The 22,922-nt window shown below is 42.1% G+C and overlaps 6 protein-coding genes across 6 annotated transcripts; 5 read left to right on the top strand and 1 right to left on the bottom strand.

Annotated features, from left to right (window-relative positions):
• Positions 1 to 296: 296 nt before the first annotated feature.
• On the top strand, positions 297 to 5,555 carry FOA43_002199 (uncharacterized protein; the record flags this gene model as incomplete). The annotated part of the gene is made up of 1 exon (XM_038922500.1): positions 297 to 5,555. The coding sequence occupies one exon, from the start codon at positions 297 to 299 to the stop codon at positions 5,553 to 5,555; it is 5,259 nt and encodes a 1,752-aa protein (XP_038778428.1).
• Positions 5,556 to 5,627: 72 nt separating this feature from the next.
• Positions 5,628 to 7,095, bottom strand: FOA43_002200 (uncharacterized protein; the record flags this gene model as incomplete). The annotated part of the gene is made up of 2 exons (XM_038922501.1): positions 5,628 to 6,237; positions 6,299 to 7,095. The coding sequence occupies 2 exons, from the start codon at positions 7,093 to 7,095 to the stop codon at positions 5,628 to 5,630; spliced, it is 1,407 nt and encodes a 468-aa protein (XP_038778429.1).
• Positions 7,096 to 8,202: 1,107 nt separating this feature from the next.
• FOA43_002201 (uncharacterized protein) lies at positions 8,203 to 8,635 on the top strand (the record flags this gene model as incomplete). Its single annotated transcript, XM_038922502.1, has 2 exons — positions 8,203 to 8,296; positions 8,358 to 8,635. 2 exons carry the CDS (start codon positions 8,203 to 8,205, stop codon positions 8,633 to 8,635), a joined length of 372 nt encoding a protein of 123 aa, XP_038778430.1.
• A 359-nt stretch (positions 8,636 to 8,994) lies between these two features.
• Positions 8,995 to 13,101, top strand: FOA43_002202 (uncharacterized protein; the record flags this gene model as incomplete). The annotated part of the gene is made up of 1 exon (XM_038922503.1): positions 8,995 to 13,101. One exon carries the CDS (start codon positions 8,995 to 8,997, stop codon positions 13,099 to 13,101), a length of 4,107 nt encoding a protein of 1,368 aa, XP_038778431.1.
• Positions 13,102 to 13,248: 147 nt separating this feature from the next.
• Positions 13,249 to 16,011, top strand: FOA43_002203 (uncharacterized protein; the record flags this gene model as incomplete). Its single annotated transcript, XM_038922504.1, has 1 exon — positions 13,249 to 16,011. The coding sequence occupies one exon, from the start codon at positions 13,249 to 13,251 to the stop codon at positions 16,009 to 16,011; it is 2,763 nt and encodes a 920-aa protein (XP_038778432.1).
• Positions 16,012 to 17,086: 1,075 nt separating this feature from the next.
• On the top strand, positions 17,087 to 22,831 carry GSC2 (1,3-beta-glucan synthase gsc2; the record flags this gene model as incomplete). The annotated part of the gene is made up of 1 exon (XM_038922505.1): positions 17,087 to 22,831. The coding sequence occupies one exon, from the start codon at positions 17,087 to 17,089 to the stop codon at positions 22,829 to 22,831; it is 5,745 nt and encodes a 1,914-aa protein (XP_038778433.1).
• Between the last annotated feature and the right edge of the window lie 91 nt (positions 22,832 to 22,922).

Genomic DNA, 22,922 nt, shown 5'->3' on the forward strand with positions numbered 1-22,922 from the left:
TGCTAGGGAACTTGCTGATACGTTTCATGGATTTTAAGTTTTTTTGCTGAGTAATAATGACCACTTATCTTTATTCTATGTCCTCCTTATTTTACTTGAACCACCACCAAAGCTCCCGCCAAATGTCTCGCATGGTCCCAAAAAGGAAAGAGCGAAAAATATCAAAGTGAAAAATATCAAAGTGAAAAAAAAATATTCACGATTTTTTAGGGTCTTCGATCATTTAGAACCTATTGTTTGTTCAAATTTAAGCACTTCGGCACTTGTTAGAGTGCACTACGTTCTTTACAAAGACAATGTCGGATAGAAAATCTAAGTACAAATCGAATCCAGTCAACTCCCAAGTGGATAGTCACTTTTCAGAATTGGTTCAATCCTTGGATGAAAAAACTAAGGATTCTGACATCTCAGATCTCCTCTTGTTTTTAGAGAAGGACTTCAACATTACCTCTTTAGGTCAATCATTTTCCTATGCATCCACTGCCAATGACAGCAGCTCGCTGGCATCTATTATCGTGAACTTGGGCAGACTTGTAAAGTTCGCTTCTAATGTGAAGTCTTTAGAGCTTTCGATAGATCAGCTTATAGACGAGCTAATAAAGAATGCCAATGTGTTTAGTAAATGTCTTTCCAGTGGCAAGCCAAGTTTGGTCAACCCAATTTTAAGGTTAATGACTGCCATTATTACGTATAACAGCGGCGTTAAGACGGATAAATTACTAGAGTCGTTAGATTTCTCTAGTAAAGTACTTCCCAAACTCGCCATTCCTTCAAAATTGGAGGCTCTGGATCCTGCCAAGTGTCAAACTGAGTTTTCAGTCCGATCGAATTTTGTTACTTTTTGGATCACTCTCTGCAATGCTGCCGCCCCTCTATCCAGAAAGGATATATTGACTACTGCGGGTAAGGTGATGAGCAATATCTTCAAATACATCGCCGTGTACGATAGTCCCGAATTACAAAGAGATGTGTTAAACTTTTTGGATCAATCAATTCTTATGGAACCCAGTTATAAGAGGATGACAAAGTGCAAGATGATCGGAGACTGGGTTATGAGTAAAGTGGTTGATCTTTATCTGGTTGAAACACTAAGAGACCAGTTGCATCAGTTGTTGATTAAAATGTGCACAGATGAAACAAATGGCCTTGTTTTTCCGGACGACAATGTATGGTTTGAGACTTCTGAAGTTTCAGGTGCCGCGGTTTCCATTGGTGACCGCACTTTCCACGTTCATAATAAGCTTATCTATACTATGCTCACGAAATTGAAGCCCTGGGCCGACGATTTACAGCTGGAATTGGTCATCACAGTAATCCGGTACATCCCTGAACTTATGCCCGCTTACTGCTACTACTGCTTCTTTATCAATGGATCACACGATCCTAAGCTAAGCTCTTTCTACATGGGACAGAGTCTTATGCTATTGAAGCTTGTTCGGCTCCCTATTCCGCAGCAGTTTATCAAACGGGTCAGAAACAGTGTTGATACAAGCTCTGCAACTTCTAATGGTACGCCGCTTCCTGCTTCTAACGTTATGGAGTTCATCTGTCCCAGCCAATTGAATAGATCTGCTTTTACACAAGGATTGGCTTCACCACACAAGCTTATTACTCATATCAACACCGTACTACTCATTGCCATTTTCCAGAAATTCGAAAAGATGATCAAAACTCTTTCCTACGATAATAACGATTTATATACAGATCTCAAGAACGAGCTTTTGGAGATAATGGAAGTCCAGAAGTTGCCTACATTTGGCGCCATTGTTGGTGATCTAAATGAGTTCTCTAAGAAGACTCCTGACAACAAGATCCTTCTATTGAACTACCTAAAAATGGCAGAGTATTACCATAAAGTACTCGGACAGACGGGAAGCATCCTGCTAACAAGTATCAATTTGGGGCAGTCTGACGAGGACTTTCAAGGAGTCGATTTAGCCATTCTTGATTGTTATTTGAATCTCACATCTGACTCTTCTGACCAAAATAAATGGTGGAATGTTGCAAAAGGCTCAGAGAACACCTTGTTCACCTCTTTGTTAAGATTGCCCTACAGATTAGAAGCAAAAGGTGCTTCTGGCAGTGTAACTGATGAACAGATCACCGAAGTTCTTTCAGGTTTAGTCGGTGATTCCTTGATATTTAGCGATTTCAGAGCTAAGACACAGATCGCTTTGACATCCCAAATTTATGCAATATTGCTCTCTTTGCATCAGTTTTCATCGATTGTCCATAATGCACAAGAGATAGACAAAGTCTGCAAGGTCCTTGATGAGTCTGTATCTCGATGTGTCAAAACTCCGTATAAATACATTGACCATGCCTCCAAATATAGTTCGTATCTCAGTCCCTTCTATATAACTGTTTTGGAGCAGTCCAAGTTTGTGAAGGGTGACCTTGATGGGTTATTTTTATGGATTCAACTGGTGACCAGGTCTCTGTTTCTACTCGGGGAGCCTTTGAATGCAATGAAACAGTCCGTTGAAGAGTTTTTGGGCCCCGATAAAGTGTCCATCGATTTTGATTTAACTTCTTATGAGACTACCGTTGACTCTTTCTTTGAGGAAAATTACAAAACGTTGAAGCTTGCTGATACTGGATTTGCTGAATTAGTGTTAAACGCTCCTTTAGCTATGCTCCAGACGAATATTGATACAATGATTCCCATGTCAGATATTGATATGGTGTCATTAATTACCAGATGCAACACTCTGGTTTACTGTGAGGCCTTGCCTTTAGATAAGGTACAATTGTTGCTTACCAAGCTTCTGGAAAAGATGGGAAACTATCTTATCCAGAGGTTTGACGTTATTTTTGACTCTGAGGAAGTTTCGACTCGCTGTTTGAATTTGTTCGATAACAAATACTGGAAATCTCTTTATCTTGATACCGAAGAACAGAACCCCAAAAAGTACCACACTGCAGCATTCTTGAACAGTTTGTTCTACACATTGTTCAAGGGTAAATCCGAAGTTTTTAGTGACTATGCGGACACTGTATTGCAATTAGCTGCAAAGTTGAATTCATCTACCAATCCGGAAGCAATTAGGGTGCTAGATTCTTCGCTTTGGACTTTGGCTAATGATCAAGTTAGCAAACTTCTTAGTATTACGGACAATAAGAAATTAAGGGAAAGCCTTCTTCGTATGTCTGTTAACCGTAATATCTCCTTGTTGTTCTCCGAATTCTTTCAGTTACTACAGAAGCACCTCAACAAGGAGAATCGTGATCTCTTTGGTGAGCTAGCGAAAAGAGTTGATGTGTCAAAATCTGACCTTAGCAGCATGTTGGCTGCTCACTCCAACGAAAACATGTATCCAGTATTGTGCTCCGTTTTGTCCAGCCATTCCGAGTTTGCGGAGTATATTGCTACGACATTGAAGCCTTTCTCTGTCGATATATCAGCTACAGGCGAGGGCTTGAGTTTTTTGCATTTCCTATCTGAACAATACTCTCCTCTTCAAGAATATGTATTTACTAAAGCAAGGGAAGGTTTACAGAGAGTGATCGATATAGGCGATGTTGGCAATCACCCTATCAACCTATATCTTAAAATTGTCAGTTTCAATTCAGGTCTCATAGAGCAAGAGGATGCCTCTGAAATGGTCATTAAGCTAATGGCCCTAGATTCGTTTGCAAACGAGGCCTCTTTGATTTTCTCGAAGGAGTTTGTTAGTGTTATTCTTAATTGCCAGTTCAAAGAAGTCTCGATAATTAATGGCTGGCTTTGCAGAGAAACTTTGTACGCGTCAAAGATGTTTGCAGAGACGGGAAGCTGTCAACTTCCAGAGCAATTCATAGGATTTTTAAAGTCCATGAAGCCATTAATCAACAAGATGCCCGTTTGGAAGGTCGTTCCAAGATCTTTAATGAACTCACAACTTGAAATAATCCTTTCCAATCGTTGGATTGAAAATGTGGATATATTGAAATATGTGTTGTGGCTCTTGGGCTCGAAGTCTAAGGGATTCGTTGAGGAGGACAAAATGTTGCAAATATTCATTAATAATGAGTATAATGCTTTGAGAAAGTCACCCACGGATAAATCAGGATTGGAGCTTAGGTATTACTGCGCCGTCATGATTTACTTTTTGTTTGAGTCCAATCCAAAAAGAGTGTCAACTACGGATGTTCAACTGACTCTATCAAAGTTCCACCTCGGTACTACTAGACCTGATGATCGTGTTTTAAGAAAAGTCTTAAACAAGTTAGAGGCTAGTTTGGGAGTTAGTTGGATTAATTACATCAGCTCATGGGAATTTCAAGAGGAATCCTCCAAAATCATCAGTGGTGATAGTGAAGATGCAAACGACGAAAGCTATGCTCTTCAAAACTATTGGCTAGTGAAGGAGTCACCGGAAATCAGTCAAGGCTTGAATGTGGTTCTAAGGAAAGATATTGTTACTGCTACGATTGAAAACTTCAACGAGACAACTTTGAAATTGCCAATTTCTTCGTTGAAAGATGGTAAATGGGAGGAGTTTTTTGTGAATACAACTATTGATGTGGGTGAAAGGTTAAGGAGAAAGGACTTCCTTTATGATAGCGAGTTCTTGATGCTTTTGATGCTTAATAACGAAGAGCTCTTCAATTTTGGGGAAGAGGATGTCAAGGTTTCCGCTAAAGCATTAATTGAATCTGATCTATTGCAAATCGTAGTGATGAACCTGGTGAATAGTCGTGAGGAGATCCGAAGTATGGCTCATAGAATACTCAGCAGCGTTTTCATGATCTTAGATAGCCAGGTTAAAATGGCAGATAAGAACCGAGAAGCTCGAGAAAGCGACGAGTCAAAGAAAGTGGGGGAATCCCTTGATAGCTTCCATCTTTACAAAGAAAGGTCGATATTCAAGATGTTCCTTGGAAATCTTCTTTACACAATTGAGGAGCCAACAGATGAAGAAAGTGAGGATATTTGCCCTTTGATTGTGGTTTTCCTCTCTTATTTAGTCCCTGTTTTGAACAATCCAGGTCATTTCATGTACGAAAAGGTTTATCGGTTCATGTTAGGGGCTCCGAAGTTCAGAACGTATGAGATTCCCCTGTTTAAGGCTGTAATGCGTCTTTTTACCAAGGATACCCATGCGTCCTCTGATACTGATAACACGGAAGATTATTACAGACGTCTTTTATGGTTCTTGGAAACACTCTCTAAATCAATTACTTCTTCAAGAGACTTGAGAGTTTTGAGAAGAAGTGGGTTCTTGGATACTTTAATGACTCTAACATCGTCACCATTTGTTCACCTGAGAGTTCAATGCTTAATTATCAAGGTGCTCCTCAAAATAGTACAGATTCCAAGCGGTGCAGATCTTCTAGTGAGATCTTCGGGTCTTCTTGCCTTTCTTGAAGAAAAGGCCTACAGTCTTGGAACAAAGTCTGGATTCAGAATAGATCAGGTGCGTAATAGCCTACTTCTATTGAACTATCAAAAAATGGCTGTTGAAGCTAGAATATCGAGTGATCTTAATGGCGCCAATAAGAGAACCAGGGAATGGTGCAGAGGTGACATGGATAGAAGTGTTAAGAGAGTGATTACGAGCAAACCTGTGTAGTTTAATTTAATAGAACACTGGGTAAATTAATTATAACGACAAAAGGAAAAAGCGCAATAAAACGGAGCCAAGTTAACTCATCTGTATGTCACCATCATCATCCTTTCTAGGCTGCTGAACTTCTCTCGCCAAGTCAATGGCTCTTTTCAGTAAAGGATCTTTCTCCTCTTTATGGCTTTCTAGTTTTCCACTATGCAGGACAACATGCGAATCGACTTTGGTGACAAACCCACCGTTTTCATTGAAAACAAGCTCTGTACCAACCAGCTTGGACCAGTCTCCCATATATAAATTGTTATGCATTTGAACCAATGGTCTCTGTTTCGAAAGGCCCGAAATCCGGATTTTCTTTAACGAGTCTGTTCCCTTGCTATATAGGTTGGCCTTTATGTCATCGAACTCTGATGCTTTATCGCCAGTAGTCGACTTTTTAGGAACCCCAGCCGTATCTGATTTCTGCTCTAGCTGATTACTGCTTGGAGGAAAAACCATACTCACATAAACATCCTCATACTCTGAATCAGGTTCCACAGTTGGCTCCATATCTGATCCAGTTTTACCATCATCATTATCTCCTGCTTCTGTTGTCTCCTTACTATCCTCACCAGATTCCGATAATCCATGTCGTCGCTCATCTTCTGTATTCACTGTTGCTTCATCGCTATCCAATGGTTCTGGACCACTCTTATTTTCACCAGTATTATTAAAGTTTGCTAGGCCTCCCTGAACTCGCCATTTCTAACAATTTGTCCTTAAGCTTCTTTCTTGCAGCAACATCTTCATCCGATCCAGCTTCAAAGCCACTATCTGTGTACATCCAGTTCATTTCTGTCCCGTTTTTAAGGAAACTTGTCATACCATTAATTTGTAAGTGCCATTTCTGAGAAGCAGGATCAAACGAATACATATCAAGAGAGCATGTACCAGCTTGAATGCAGGTAGTTTTACCGTCACCTCCATCTTCTGCAACTAAGAATTCTCTGTTGTTTTTGTAACCCATAAGAGACATCCCCAGAGCAATTTTGGTGGCTGCATGTGTCACAATAATAACGGTTTCCACACGGGGAAAATGCTCTTCCAATTTGGGGAAGAACTTGTTCCAAAAAATCCGACATCTTTCAAACACCTCCTCCTCCGTTTCACCAACAGAGGAAGGAATCACTGTATTCCATTCCCAGTCATCAGAGACGCGTGGGAAGAAACTAGACATCACCTTGTGATCGACTGGAAATGGAATAACACCTCTATTTCTCTTATACCATTCACCAATACCACGTTCAAGATAGATATCCAGGTTAAGCTTATCAGCAATAGGATTGATAGTCTCAACACATCGATAGAAAGGACTGCTGAAGATGAGTTCTGGCTTAGGATCCAACTCTTTAGAAACAAAATCTGCCAGCTGATTTGCCTGATCAACACCATGAGGAGCCAAAGCAGGATCTGAGTCTACTCCTGTAGGATTAGGTAACTGTTGATCCACAGGAAGCCAGTTAGATCTGAATCCATGTCTAACTATGTAGAGGTGTTTTAAAGGCATAGTTAAAAGAGATACTCAAAGAAAACAAAGTTGGTTGTAAGGAAGAGAACAATGAGATATAGCTAACATCAATAAAAAGAAAATATGTACTGGACTGAATCAAGTCGCGATGATTTCGCGAAAGAAAAAAAAATTTGGACTGGCAGCCTTATTAGGTTACTCTTTCGGGCGAAATCTGACCAATCTGACCGTTCTGGCCCGAAGGAGATACCAAGAAACGGTTCGAAGATGAGATTGAAGCGGGCATTTATGACCACTGATGAAGGGATTCCGAGAGAAAAGATACGGTTATGAGAATTTCCTAGCAATTTTTGCTTTAGTATTTTTTCCTCCTTATTCACTGGAGTAGGTGATTGGTGGCATCGGAGTGAAGATTCCGAGATTTGGTACTTTTGGTGATGTGAAATCCTACTGGTCTCCAATTCAGTAATAAGATCATTAATTTGGCTCTGGACACATGAATTATCTGAAGTTATCTGAAGTTATTTCATATCATCTCATGTCATCTCATGTCCATTGAAGAATAGTCGCGTCGATTATCACGTGAACTATATCTTGCATTTTAACACCTCTTTCTTTCTTCTTTTCTTCAGATCTCTCGTCTACTTATCTTTCCTCCTTAATCACATTGATGTCGTTCTTTGTTGATCTCGGAAAATCTATTTTTGAGCCAGGTACGAACCCTGCCTTGGTAAAGGCGACCCATGCGTCGTTTCTTATGCTTGTAGTTTCTCTATCATGGATGTTTTATGAGACAAGATCCATACATTTCATCAACTTACTTATTATTTCATTACTTCTTTGGGCATCGGTGACCTGGTTTTTGAGTGAACTTCACCGAGATAAGGCAAATCTTAAATCCAATGAAGATTTACAGAGGGAATATGAAGCTCAAGAAACTAAAAAGGAGAAATGATTCAAGCTAAAACTCTTGTATAATTTAATTGTCTAATTCATTCCACCGTATTATAGAGAGTCAATCATGTAGGCTTCTTGCGATCTCTCCAGATCTGTCTTTGATGAACACCCCCCCTCGCCCCGTAGGATATCTATCGCGCAGGCACTTGTTTTTTCATACTAACAACTTCATTACCAACTCTACTCACCATGACAGAACATAAATTTACTCCCGAGACTCCAGTGAAGTTAGACCCTCCAAAAGATGACCCAATCACCATGGAACAACTGATCAAATGTGACGGTAAGCAACAACATCACTGTAGTTAAGATATCTTTACCCATTACTAACTTAATTAATTTAGGTGTCCAATCAGATAAACTCTACATAGCCATCAAAGGACAGGTGTTTGACGTGACGGCTAACCAAAAATCATATGGTGTCGGTTCAGCGTATCATTCCTTGGTTGGAAGAGATGCCAGTCGAGCCTTGGGAAAGATGTCTCTTGGACCGGAAGAAACAAATCCAAGTATCAGCTGGGACTATTCGTCCCTAACTGAGCAAGAATTAAGAGTTATGAATGATTGGTACATGTTTTTTAAAAATCGCTACAATATAGTGGGAAGAATATCCAAGCATTGACTGGACCATTTACTAAGTAGTAATGATATATGCTTTATGCTACATGTAGTACACCTCCGTAGTGTCCGACTTTCGCACGGCTACCAATTGATTGGCCTATATACATCCGTACACCGTTCTTCGTTTACCCCTGAGTTGATGCTCAGAATAGGAAAGGGACAAAAACTGTTGATGCAAAAGATTTCGTTTCTTAAACTTTAACATTCCATCTTGTTTCATCCACTTCATCTAGCTTCCTCAGACCCTTTTGCTAACTGGTTGCATTACGGCTTATTTATCAGTTTTCTTCCTCTTTTTTGGGCTGTTTTTCTTTATTCTGTTTTCTTCTTTTTGCATCAAATTCCGAGAAATCAACCATCATGGAAGCTGCTATGTCAGCCATCTCGGCGGGTCCTCCTGGATCTGCAGGCCCCTCAGGTACTAGGGGAATATCCGGGCGCGTGATACATCCAAGGCATTCTGTCGTGGACGGAATTACCCAGTCAAATGCTAGCATGGCGTTAGATAAAAGTGCATATATAGACATCTCCCAGGAGGTACATGTCAATGGCAATATGAACAACAATATGAACAACAATTACGATCATCAGCAAGCTCAGTATGGCCAACCTTATTCAAATTTAAATAGTATGGGCGGTCTGCCTCCTCCTATGGCTAATTTGGCTCCTCCAGGCTCTTCTAGAAACGGATCTCTTACCTCTGGCGTCTCCTTCAACAGGTTTATGAAGAGTAAATTCTCTCGTACCGCTAATAGAAATGGCCACAGAAAGAACAAGGAGTCCAAATTTGATGACGATGATTTCAATGGCGATGGAAATATCAATACCAACATTACAGAGCCTGATATGTCTTTCGATGACTTGAAACATATTCGTGGAGGAGGAAGATATGGAATGGGAGCATCCGCGTTTTCATTGGACGCTTCTTCTTACGTTCCGATGTTCAATATTGGCCCGTCAACAAGTTCGAAGCCAGGAGCTAACAGCTATAGTCCCATTTCCAACGAGTCTTATAGAAAGCAACAGGTAACACACAAGAAAATGATGGCCATGCGATATTCTCGCCTGTCTCAGACTCAGTTACAGGGAGGACAGGGAGGAGCTTCTCTTGGGCCTGGTGGAGAAATGTATCCACCAAGAACTATGAGTTTACAAACCTTTGGTCAGGGAAATAGGCAAGTAATGCCAATGAATGGACCAGGAATGCAGCAAATGAATGGACTTGGAATGCCAATGAATGGGCCTGGAGCGCCAATGAATGGGCCCGGAGCGCCTATGAATGGTCCCATCAACGGACCTATGCACTTAAACAGCTTAGGAGGTGGTGGTGTTCCTCCGAATATGCCTCCTATGGGTGGTTATCCACATACCATGTCTATGCAATCCGCTGGATACTACGGCAGAAATGGTGGCCCAAGACAGAGGTTTATGCCACCTCAATCTCAATTCATGAGACCCCCTTTTGGTAGTCCCAAACCTGACATGCGCAGGGTACCTCAGTCTACTTCTCAGTCTTCGTTACAACAATCAATGCCCGGATATCCAAATCCATCTTACAGAAACAATTCCTTGACCCAGAGACAGCAGCCTATGTATTCAGGTCCTCCTCAAGGTTATCAAAATCAACAACAGCGTCAACCTATGAACTATCCGGCTCAACGTTTTCATCAATCACAAAGTCTAGAAGATTTACCGGAATCCGATTCTCAAACTCAAGAAACACAAGTACCACCACCCCAGTCTCGGTCTCAATTCTCGCAAATTCCTGAAGCCCCTCCCATACCAGAAGTTCTGCCTATATTGCTTCCACAGCGTCAATCGCAAAAACCGATGGCTGCCCCTCCTGATCATTCAAGTAAACCAGCATATGATTATAATGTACCAAGTTCTAGAGAGACGCAAGAGGTTCCTATTCATTCTCGTGATCCTTCTTCCTCTTTGGTTGCCGAATCTTACAGTTCTAACGTTAATCAGGCAGGTACACTAACATCGTATCGTTCAGATATATCACTACAGCATGATCAGGCGCCTAAAAGTATGGTCTCGACGTCTCCGCCTCATGTGTTTCAACCTCAGGCAGGAAAGGTCAAGGTTAATCGATATGTGTTCACCGATAGTGAAGATGAAGAGAATGATGAAGACGAAAGTCAAGAAGGAGACGGTGAGCAGTCTCGAAAATCAGAAGGGCAGTATTCCACAGATGCTTCTAATTCTAATTCGATGGAATCTCCTATTCCCCAGCGAACCTCCAAGACTGCCTCCTCAACTACGGATGCTGAATATTTCTCGGTCGAGAAAGTAACTTCTGAGGGTATTGTATCTCCCAGCGGTTCTTATCTCAAAGAACTAGGAGCACCAGCGCTTATGAATGACAATTCATCTTATGCTTCCTCTTCTACCTCGTATGACAGTGATTCCATACGTAAGACACCGGACATTACCCTCAAGCATGATCGATTCACAGATAGTGGCGATAAAGCTATGAAGGTAAGTGGCGAGAGTTTTGACTTTACGTCGAGCCCTGGCAAAAAAGATAGGGAAATTCTGCTTCCAGACGGTGATAACGACGGCGAGACATCTTCTGCGAGAGGCAACATCGAGATCACTAAGCATGAGCTTCTTGATGAGCTGAACAATAGTGTGAGAAATGCAGACATGAAGCAAGGGGTGCTCACGCCTCCAGCTGAACATCACAAGATCAAGAGCATGATTCCTGATTACTTGAACGAAGAGTTCAGAAATGGGAACTCTAGGGCTCAAGAGTCGAAGAATACTGAGATTCCTAGCTGGACACCAAGTTCCAGTGATGCTGTAGGCGCTATTGGCACTAACGTCGCAGGTTTAATTGCCTCACAAAGTCAAGGCACCAGTCAGACTGATTCGAGTAATAGTTTTCTTCCGCATAAGAAGTCGTCCGACGTTACCTCGGCTTCAAATCCGGTCTATTCGAACAATAAGGTTCCATCATATACTCAATCGGTCGCCAGCACTTCACAAAGTCGTGCTACCTCAGGCGTTTCATCAGCTTCTTTTAGAAAGGCACCACCACCATTGCCCAAAGACGGTGTTGAGGGTTATCAAAAAAAGAATATTATTCTAGTTTCCCCTGAGACATCTTCTAATCTTCAAGAGAATCACCATAAAAGTAATTCTACGCTGAGCAGTATAGAGAATGCCTTTGCAAGATCTCCGAAGATGGCAGGCGCAAAGAATTTCTTTCTGAAGATAACACAGAGGCATAGGCACCATTCCTCGAAGGGTAGCAAGAGCAGTGACAAGGATGCTCAGGAAGCCGAGTCATTTAAAGTGTATCCTCCGCTTCCTAATGCAAGCATTGGCCAGCCTCTTGGAAAATCTGCTAATTTGGTGGAAGAGAAAAAGAAGTCTCTTCCACCAGAGCCGCTTGCTAAGGATAATGACCCACTTTTGAACTACCGGTTAACTCTCAACATTCCAAGGGATGACAACTCGGATCATAGGTTGACTAAATTCTTGGAAATGGACAATTACAGTAATAAGACACCTACAGAGTCTATACTTCCTAAAAGGATTGTGGGTCCGGTGGGCGATAAGTTTATACCGAAAATTAACGTTCGTTACAAAACGGACTTGAAAGAGTATCTACAACCTTCTCAGTTGGGTGTTCTTAACGATAATACTAAGTTGTTGAAGGAGCTACAGATTGTTTCAACAGAGTTGGCTGGATCCATATCCAGAGAATTAACATTGGAAGGTAAGCTTAGAGCTAAATCCCTTGTGAGTGCTTCAATATTGAAGGAAACTGAGAATGGTTCTAAGGTTTCCGAACTAACGGAGCAATTGAATGAAGAAAGGAGGAAGCGCTACGCTACGGAAGAAATGATATTGAAGCGATCGGATGGAGTTAGTGACAATTCTCAGATGACAGAGATGGGATACAAGAACTCATCGTTAAGCAAGAAGATTGTGGAATTGGAAGATCAGCTGCAGTCAGAAAAGATGCGAACGAACCTCTTGGAAGAGGAAAGAGACAAATTGAAGAGCAGTTTGGAGGATATGAGTAAGAAGTATCGGGATCTAACGAATAATGTGGTTCCGGAGCTTCAAAATCAGGTGGAGATTCTTTCTAATTCGAACAATCCTCAGAATTCACTGGAAGAACGTTTGGAATCACTCCAGTTGGAAAACGAAAGCTTAAAACAGCAGCAGATCTCGGAATCGGATGAAGTTACAGTGCTTAAGAGTCAACGTGACTCGTTTAGAGAAGCATTGAAGAATCTGAAGATACAGAGAGACATTGATTTTCGAATGAATGCTGAGAAGGTGAAGTCTCAGGAGCATACAGTCAACAAGCTCTCGAGCATAAACGGACAGCTTTCAAGGAAGTTGTTGGCTACTGGATTAATGGGCAGGGGAGAGATCAGCATAGTCGGTTCTCCTAGCATACGGACTAACACCTCTTTTGAGGATTCTCCTTTGATGGAATGAAGGGGTATATTGTATATATTGTACCTGTGTAATTTATGAAATGGATTATCTGAAAAGAATAAAATAAGATTTAGGCTGAAAAATGGATGGAAAAAAAAAGGTGATGTTTTTTATAGTTCACCTTCTTATAAAGAAATTCGATCGATCATGTCTGAGCTCATCAATAGGAAGCGTGCATTTGAGGATTCTGATACAGAGTATGAGCCATCGTTGCCCGGTACCGGCAGACGCCCAACAGAGTCGGAATTCGATGAAGAATCTAACCCGAGAGAGAATAGGTATAAAAGGCCGAGAAGAACCCAACTTCCTAGGGAACTGGAGGCTTTGAAAGAGATATGCCACGTAATTTCACAGTTGGGTGATCCGGAAGACCGTTTGGAATCTGATTGGAGGTCTCTGAGCAACACAATCTCGCAGGAATTCGATTCTGGCGAATTTAAGCAGAATCTCTTGGACTATATCTACGCAGTTATCATTGAACAGCCTCATAAGGTTTTTGTCATGTCTGGATTGGTTCAATGTTGCCATGCTCTTAACCCTGAGGTCGGTAAGGCGGTAATTGAGCATATGAAACAGAATGTAGAGTCTCTTTTAGATCAGAATGTCGCCATTAATGAGTCTGACGAGCCTGGTAGGTTCACCAGGTTGAAGTTGATTGGAAGATTTTTGGCCACTTTGATTCCTATCATGGAAAGTGCCGATTTTGTTATTGACTTCATTAAACAGATGATTGCAGCTGCCGTGAAGGTTCAGGCTGAATCGGCCAAACGTTCGGCTATTGCTGAAGTGGTATACTATGGTTTTACCTTGTCGATTCCATTTGTCTTGGCCAGTGATAGAGGCGGTGAGGAATTGAAGCAAAAGTGCAGTGAGTTGATTGACTTAGCCGGCAGCTTTGAGATAAAAGAGAGCAAGTATCCTGTGGAATTGTTCCAGCATTTTAAGACTTCTGATGATGATAAGCCGCTACCTTACGAGCCTAAACCGCTGGTTAGTCTTGTTTTGGATGCAGTGAAGAATTTGGAAGATTGTATCAATATTTTCCCTGATTTACAAAAGAGAATTGATGCTGTTATTGGCGATCAGAAGGAAGATATTGAGAAGGTCTCGTTGACTACATTCACAGTTGGGTCGTTGAATTCAGCCGAAGACGAGATCGGTCTCTATGGAACCGTGGACTCTTTGTGGAAGTATCCTCGTTTTGCACTTGAAATCTTCAGCAGACCTAAGGGTGCTGCTTTCAGTGCAATTCCACCTGTGGATTCATACGTGTCACTGTTGATGCGTGATTTGATTCAGGATCTTGTCCAAAACTCAGAATTCAATCGAATCACAGTCTCCAGACAGCTTTTGTCTCTGATAAAGTATATCAACAGCAAGATGTTTGCGAAGCCGAACTCATCGGAGGATAAACTTACTATTGTGAACGATATGAGGAACGGCGTGGATCTTATTAATGATCTAGAGACGAATCCAGATATCCCCGAGAGTATGAAGGAAACAATGCTCAATTCAGCCAAGAAGATTGAGTTGGAGTTCAACGACGGCTACAAATCAACATGGAAGATGGAACAGGTGATTACGGAATCGGTATTGGACCTTATGCTCCATCTACCAGAATCGACTCTTCCAGCTATCTACTACGAGACTCTTTTAGCAGATACTTGTGGCAGAGATTGGACATTAATGAAAAGAAGTGAAGATTCACACGAAAAGGTGGCATTTGCGAAGACTATAGCTGTCACGATAAAGTATTTGTATAGGAATGTGCAGACCATTGACTTTGATATTAGAGCACGGGTGGTTTGTTGGATTATGATTCAGTTGAGCAGCTTTAACTTCGATTGGCAATGGGCCGACTGGGTGGATGATGTTGCAAAGTTTGAGCAGGAAGTCTATCATCCAACGTTTTTCTTGCTTCATAACATTATTGCCAAAGAGGTTCGGGTTAGTACTCCTCGATCCATTCGTAGTACCATTCCGAAAGATTTTTGGAAGTTCACCGACTTGTCGTTGATGTCACGTGATCGGGTGATTGAATACGACAGTCAATTCTTTGGTCAAAGTCTTGCTGAATCATGTTACGACAGTTGTGCAAAGGCCATTAAGGACGAGATGAACAGTGATTCAAGTAGCAACGATGATTTCGGTAATGCGGAAACGTTCCACTTATTAGATCAATATCTTTTCAATAACTCAGAGCATCCTCAGCACGATCTCTGCCACTCGATCTACACGAACCTACAGGAAGGAGAGACTATGGAGAGCTTTGAGGGATTGTTGAACGATGTCAGGAAGCAAATATCAGAGAGCGTTGATAATGTGGAGAAGTATATAGTTGCATTGGTGGTTGAATCTGTGTGTATTATCGGCTCTAGATCTCTTTCTGTGATTGAAGGTGGCGCTTTGGAGCTTTGTGGAGATAAATTAAGGAGCGTTCTTGGAGAAGGAGAGGAACGACAGAAATGGTTGATTGAAGCAGTGCTAAGATTGTGGAATCACGAGCCTAGAATCGGCTATTTGGTTTTAGAGAAGATGAGAAACAAGAAGTTTATCAAGTCGTCGCAGGTCATCGAGTCGTTGTTTGACCTGTCGAACGGCCGTGTTTTAGCGGTTACGGAGATTTACGCGGACGAGTTATTAAACAGATTACTATTCGAAGAAGCAGAAAATGAGACGGAGACTCAGCAAGAGAAGCAGAAGGTCTTTGGTAGAGTAAGCATTTCTGCGCTTAATCGGTTGGCACAGGGTAAATGGGCCATTAAGGAAACACTCGGTATAATAGAAAGTAAGCTCCGAAGAATTAAGAGCAAGGAGCTTGTGCAGCAGATGAAGCAGGCTGCTTCGGATATAAGTGAAGAGTCCGTGAAGGTAGAAGCATTAAGGAAGCTTGAGTTATTTGAGCACTAAGTGGATGGATGGCTCGGGCTCGGGCTCGGGATCGAGTTCGGGTTGCGTTCCTATTTTTAGAGCCCGCAGCTTGGCGGAAGACTCGGAAACTATATGATAAGTATAAACAATAAAAAGAAAGGTCGTTGTTTAAAAGGTCGAATACTGACAGCGCGATGTAGCACCCTGGCAGCTGGGGCCTTTCGCCTGGACCGCCTTTCGCCTGGACAAATCGGGAAATGCGTCTTTCTGCATTGTGTCTTAAATAAACGCGTCTGCCCTTTTTGATTCTTAATATAGCATCAGAATAGATATAGTAAAGCAATCCATATTAGATAAAGACTGATTACTATTTGATCTTGATCTTTCTTGTTACTGTCTCCTTTCTGTTCTCTTTTAAAAAAACCAGTTCATCCTTTTCTCATTGGATCAACCAAAAATCCAAGGGAGTAGTTGGATTTTCGATACACTTATTTGTGTTTTCACTCGTTAATCTAAATACCCAAGGATTCTAGTTACTCGTTTGGTATAAGGTAAGTACAAACAATTTGTATAACGGCATCAAATCTCCTGAAAAGATTGTTTCACTGCGTGCGTCATTGCGTGTAGGAATCCTCGTAGGAATCCTAGTAGTCGTGCAATCGTTGAGGACATGAAGAGGTCAAGGATATGATATGAAGTACAATCGCACCACTGATAGGCCTGTAAAATCTGGCCAACCATAGTCGTCTATTCCCCGTCCTCTTTCTGCCTCTTCCCGCACTTCACTCCTCGCGTTCCCCCGTTATAGCCTTGCTTTGTGGCGCAGACAAAATTTTTTCTACTTCCCCTTCAGGAAAAGTTTTTTAATTGTTTTTTTAGGAACAGACACGACGCGGTGCAACACTAAAAAGAAAAATTTTGGAATAATTTTTGGGGGAAAGAAGAAATTTTATCAATTTCCATTCCAAAATTTGATTGCATTCTGCACAGTTTTATTTGATCTACGCTGCAGTATTTTCTTGTTTGGTGTTTTTGACCTGATTTCCTGTTTCTTGGCTTGCCGTCGTTACTATTTTTTTTTCTTCTTTTCTAGTACTAACAGTTGTCGGAAAAGATGTCGTACAATGACAATTACGACCAAACTGGTGGTGCCGGTCAAGGCTACTACACAGATAATGGTCAGCAGGACCCTTCTGGCCAGCAAAATCCAGGTGAGTACTACGATCAGGCTCCTCCTCAGGATGCTGCCGTTGCAGCTGGTGCTCCCGGCGTTGCTGGTGCTCCCGGCGTTGCTGGTGCTCCTGGCGTTCCTGGCGTTCCTGGTGCTCCTGGCGCTCCTCCACAGGATGGATACTATGACCAAAATAACTACCAGGGATATGCTGCCGGCTATGACCAGAACGGTGCCCCTCAAGGTGCTTACTATGACCAACAGCAGCAGCAGCAGTATCCTCCTCAACAGGGTTATTATGAGCAAGGTGGACATGATGCTGAGGCATATTCAGACTTCAGCTACGGTCCTGGCGCTGCTCCAGGCACTCCTTACGATGGTTATGGTACCCAGTATACACCTTCCCAGGTGAGCTACGGTGGTGCTCGTTCCTCGGGTGCATCTACTCCTATTTATGGTGCTGGTCCATACGATCAGGGTATGGTGGTTCTTCCAACCGATCCTTATCCTGCATGGACCGCCGATAATCAGGCCCCCGTTACCATCGAGCAGATTGAAGATATCTTCATTGATTTGGCCAATAGATTTGGTTTCCAGCGTGACTCAATGCGTAATATGTTTGACTACTTCATGACTATGTTGGATTCTCGTTCCTCCAGAATGTCTCCTGCTCAGGCATTACTCTCGTTACATTCAGACTATATTGGTGGTGATGCTGCCAACTACAAGAGGTGGTACTTCGCCGCTGAAATGGATATTGATGATGATATCGGTTTCCGTAACTTGGATGTTGGAAAATTGTCCCGTAAGGCTCGTAAAGCCAAAAGAAAATCCAAAAAGGCAAGGAAAGCCGTTGAAGAGAACGCTGGTGATACTGTCAAGACACTGAATGAGCTAGAAGGTGATGACTCCTTGGAAGCCGCAGATTACAGATGGAAGGCTAAGATGAACGCGCTTTCTTCGTTTGATAAAGTTCGTCAGGTCGCTCTTTGGCTATTGGTTTGGGGTGAAGCTAACCAGGTTCGTTTTACTCCAGAACTTCTAGACTTCATCTACAAGTGTGCCTCTGATTATTTGGAATCAGATGCCTGTAAGCAGCGTACTGACCCTGTTCCTGAAGGTGATTACTTGAATCGTGTCATTACTCCTCTCTATCAATTCCTAAGAGATCAAGTCTATGAAGTTATTGATGGACGTTTCGTTAAGCGTGAGCGTGATCATAACCGTGTCATCGGTTACGATGATGTTAACCAGCTCTTTTGGTATCCTGAAGGTATCTCAAGAATTGTTGTCGAAGACGGTACCCGTCTAATTGACTTCCCTCCAGAAGAAAGATTTATGAAGTTGGGTGAAGCTACTTGGGATACTATCTTCTTCAAGACCTACAAAGAAGTCCGTACTTGGCTTCATGTTATCACAAACTTTAATCGTATTTGGATTATTCATATCTCTGTTTTCTGGATGTATTGTGCCTACAACGCTCCTACACTTTACACCAAAAACTATGTTCAAGTTCTAAATAACCAGCCATTGGCTTCATCACGTTGGGCTTCTGCAGCCCTCGGCGGTACCGTCGCTTGCGTTATCAACATCTTCGCTTCAGTTTTTGAGTGGTTCTTTGTGCCTCGTAAATTTGCTGGTGGACAGCGTTTAACTCGTCGTATGATGTTTTTGTTCATTCTCCTTGCTATCAACCTTGCACCTGTGGTGTTTGTCTTTGCCTGGGCTGGTATAGATACTTACTCAAAAGCTGCGTATGCAGTCTCCATTGTCGCTTTCTTCATTGCCGTCGCAACTGTTTGCTATCTCGCTGTGATGCCTTTAGGTGGTCTTTTTACCTCCTATATGAAAAACTCCTCCCGGAGATATGTTGCCCAACAAACTTTCACTGCTTCTTTCTACAAATTGAAAGGTCTTGATTTGTATCTTTCATGGTTCCTTTGGTTTATTGTGTTTGTTGGTAAGTTTGCTGAATCTTACTTCTTCCTTATTTTGTCCCTTCGTGATCCTATCCGAAATTTGACTCAAGGTGTTATGCGTTGTCACGGTGACACTTGGTTTGGTAATGTTCTTTGTCAGCAGCAAGCCAGAATTACTTTGGGTTTAATGTGGGCCACCGATTTCATTTTATTCTTCCTTGATACTTATATGTGGTATATTTTGGCCAACTGTGTTTTCTCTGTTGGTAGATCTTTCTACCTTGGTATTTCTATCTTAACCCCATGGAGAAATATCTTCACCCGAATGCCTAAGCGTATCTACTCTAAGGTTCTTGCTACCAGTGATATGGAGATAAAGTACAAGCCTAAGGTTCTTATTTCCCAGGTTTGGAATGCTATTATCATTTCTATGTATCGTGAACATTTGCTTGCCATTGACCACGTTCAGAAGTTGTTATATCACCAAGTTCCATCTGAGGTTGAAGGTAAGCGTACGCTTCGTGCGCCAACCTTCTTTGTCTCTCAAGATGATAACAACTTTACCACCGAGTTCTTCCCAACGAACTCGGAAGCCGAGCGTCGTATCTCTTTCTTTGCACAATCCTTGGCTACTCCTATTCCTGAGCCTCTTCCAGTCGACAATATGCCAACTTTTACTGTCTTCACTCCTCACTACTCTGAAAAGATTTTGCTATCTTTGAAAGAGATTATTCGTGAGGATGACCAGTACTCGCGTGTTACCTTATTGGAATACTTGAAGCAGTTGCGCCCTATTGAGTGGGACTGTTTTGTGAAAGACACCAAGATTCTTGCAGAGGAAACTGCTGCTTATGACAACTCTGGAGATGAAAAACAAGATGAAGTTAAGCAGGAGATTGATGATTTACCATTCTACTGTATTGGTTTCAAGTCTGCCGCTCCGGAATACACTTTGCGTACACGTATCTGGGCTTCTTTGCGTTCCCAGACTTTGTACAGAACTGTCTCTGGTTTCATGAACTATGCCCGTGCTATTAAGTTGTTGTACCGTGTTGAAAATCCTGAAATTGTTCAAATGTTTGGTGGTAACGCTGAAGGTTTGGAACGTGAACTCGAGAGAATGGCCCGTCGTAAGTTTAAGTTTGTTGTCTCTATGCAGCGTTTGACTAAGTTCAAGCCGGAAGAATTGGAGAATGCTGAATTTTTGTTACGTGCCTACCCAGATTTGCAGATTGCCTATCTTGACGAGGAGCCTCCTCTTCATGAGGGCGAGGAACCAAGAATATACTCTACCATGATTGATGGTCACTGTGAGATCTTGGAGAACGGTCGCAGAAGACCGAAGTTTAGAGTTCAGTTATCAGGTAACCCTATTTTGGGTGATGGTAAATCAGACAATCAGAATCATGCCTTAATCTTTACCAGAGGTGAATATTTGGAATTGATTGATGCTAATCAGGATAACTATCTTGAGGAATGTTTGAAGGTGCGTTCTGTTTTGGCCGAGTTTGAGGAGTTGAACATTGAGCATGTCAATCCTTACGCTCCTAGTTTGGACAAGGAGCCGGCCAAGGTTCCCCATCCCGTTGCTATTGTTGGTGCCCGTGAATACATTTTCTCTGAGAACTCTGGTGTTCTGGGTGATGTTGCTGCTGGTAAGGAGCAGACCTTTGGTACTTTGTTTGCCAGAACTCTTGCTCAGATTGGTGGTAAGTTACATTATGGCCATCCCGATTTCCTTAACGCTATCTTCATGACTACCCGTGGTGGTGTCTCTAAAGCCCAAAAGGGTCTTCATTTGAACGAAGATATTTACGCCGGTATGAATGCCATGTGCCGTGGTGGTATAATCAAGCATTGTGAGTACTACCAATGTGGTAAGGGTAGAGATTTAGGCTTTGGATCTATTTTGAATTTTACTACTAAGATTGGTGCCGGTATGGGTGAGCAGATGCTATCCCGTGAGTACTATTACATGGGTACTCAACTACCATTGGACCGTTTCCTCACATTTTATTACGCCCATCTTGGTTTCCATATCAATAACTTGTTCATTCAGTTGTCTCTTCAGATGTTCACATTGGCATTGGTCAATTTGAATGCCTTGGCTCACGAGTCCATTATCTGTCTTTACGACAGATATAAGCCTATCACCGATATCCAGTATCCATTGGGATGCTACAACTTTTTCCCTGCTATTGACTGGGTCAGACGTTATACTTTGTCCATTTTCATTGTTTTCTTCATTTCGTTTGTGCCATTGTTGGTTCAGGAGTTGATTGAGAGAGGTGTCTGGAGAATGATCTGCCGTGTCGGCCGTGACTTCTTTTCTATGTCTCCATTCTTTGAGGTGTTCACTGCTCAGATTTACTCTTCATCTCTTCTTAACGATATTTGTATTGGAGGTGCCAGATATATCGCCACAGGTAGAGGTTTTGCAACCTCTAGAATTCCGTTCTCTGTCTTGTACTCTCGTTTTGCTGATTCTACTATCTACATGGGTGCTCGTTTGTTTATCATGCTTTTCTTTGCTACTGTCGCTCGCTGGCAGCCAGCCTTGTTATGGTTTTGGGCTATCGTTGTCTCCTTCATGTTCTCACCATTCATTTTCAATCCACATCAGTTCGCTTGGGATGACTTCTTCATTGATTACCGTGACTTCATTCGTTGGCTGTCACGTGGTAATACCAAATGGCACAGAAACTCTTGGATTGGATATGTCAGACTTACTCGTTCCAGAATCACTGGTCTCAAACAGAGAACCATTGGTGATTCCTCTGAGAAGAGTGCAGGTGACTTTGTTAGACCTCACAGAACGAATATGCTTTTCTCTGATACAATCCCTTGTGCTCTTTACACCGCAGGTATCTTTGTCGCATATACTTTCATTAACTCCCAAACAGGTGTTCTCGACCCAAGCGCCGTTAATTCTACGCTTCGTATTCTTATCTGCTCCTTAGGACCTATTGTCATCAATATCGCTGTTCTTGGAGTTTGTTTGTCTATGTCGTGCTGTGCCGGTCCACTTTTGGGAGTGTGCTGTAAGAAGACTGGTGCCGTTATGGCTGGTGTTGCTCATGGTATCGCAGTTGTTGTTCACCTTGTGTTTTACATCGTGATATGGTGCGTGGAAGGTTTCAGTTTTGTTAGAGTTTTGATTTCAATTATCGCAATGGTTTACATTGAACGTTTGATCTTCAAGATTATGACTTTGCTCTTGCTTACTAGGGAATTCAAGAACGATCATTCTAACATCGCCTTCTGGACAGGTAAATGGTACGGATCTGGTCTTGGTTTCGCAGCCTGGACCCAGCCTGCCAGAGAGTTTGCTGCCAAGATCATTGAGATGTCCCAGTTCGCTGGTGACTTTATTCTTGGCCACTTCCTTCTCTTCGTTCAATTACCGATGTTGTGCGTGCCTTTTGTGGATAAGTGGCATTCCTTTATGCTTTTCTGGTTGAAACCAAATAAGCAGATCAGGCCTCCTATTTACTCTTTGAAGCAGGCTCGTTTGAGAAAGCGGATGATCAGAAAGTACTCGGCTCTTTACTTCTTGGTGTTGGTTATCTTTGTTGTCTTGATTGTTGCTCCGGCCGTTGTTGGTTCCTTGGATTTGATCAACTTCGACAACCTTAATTTGCCAACCTTTGCCGATGGTCTCTTCCAGCCAAGACATCAGAGCATCAATGATACTGGATTTGGTTCCGGTACCTACAAGCCCGAGTGGACCACCACTACTTCGTTGCAAACTTGGTCTACAAAGGCATAAGAATAGCGCATCATATACTGTACTATATCCTCCCATCAAGAGAGGCATTTGTTTATATAAAACAGTCATCATTTTCATTTTTGTTTATTTT

This window comes from Brettanomyces nanus, chromosome 2, assembly GCF_011074865.1.
Source record: "Brettanomyces nanus chromosome 2, complete sequence".
Lineage (NCBI taxonomy): Eukaryota > Fungi > Ascomycota > Pichiomycetes > Pichiales > Pichiaceae > Brettanomyces > Brettanomyces nanus.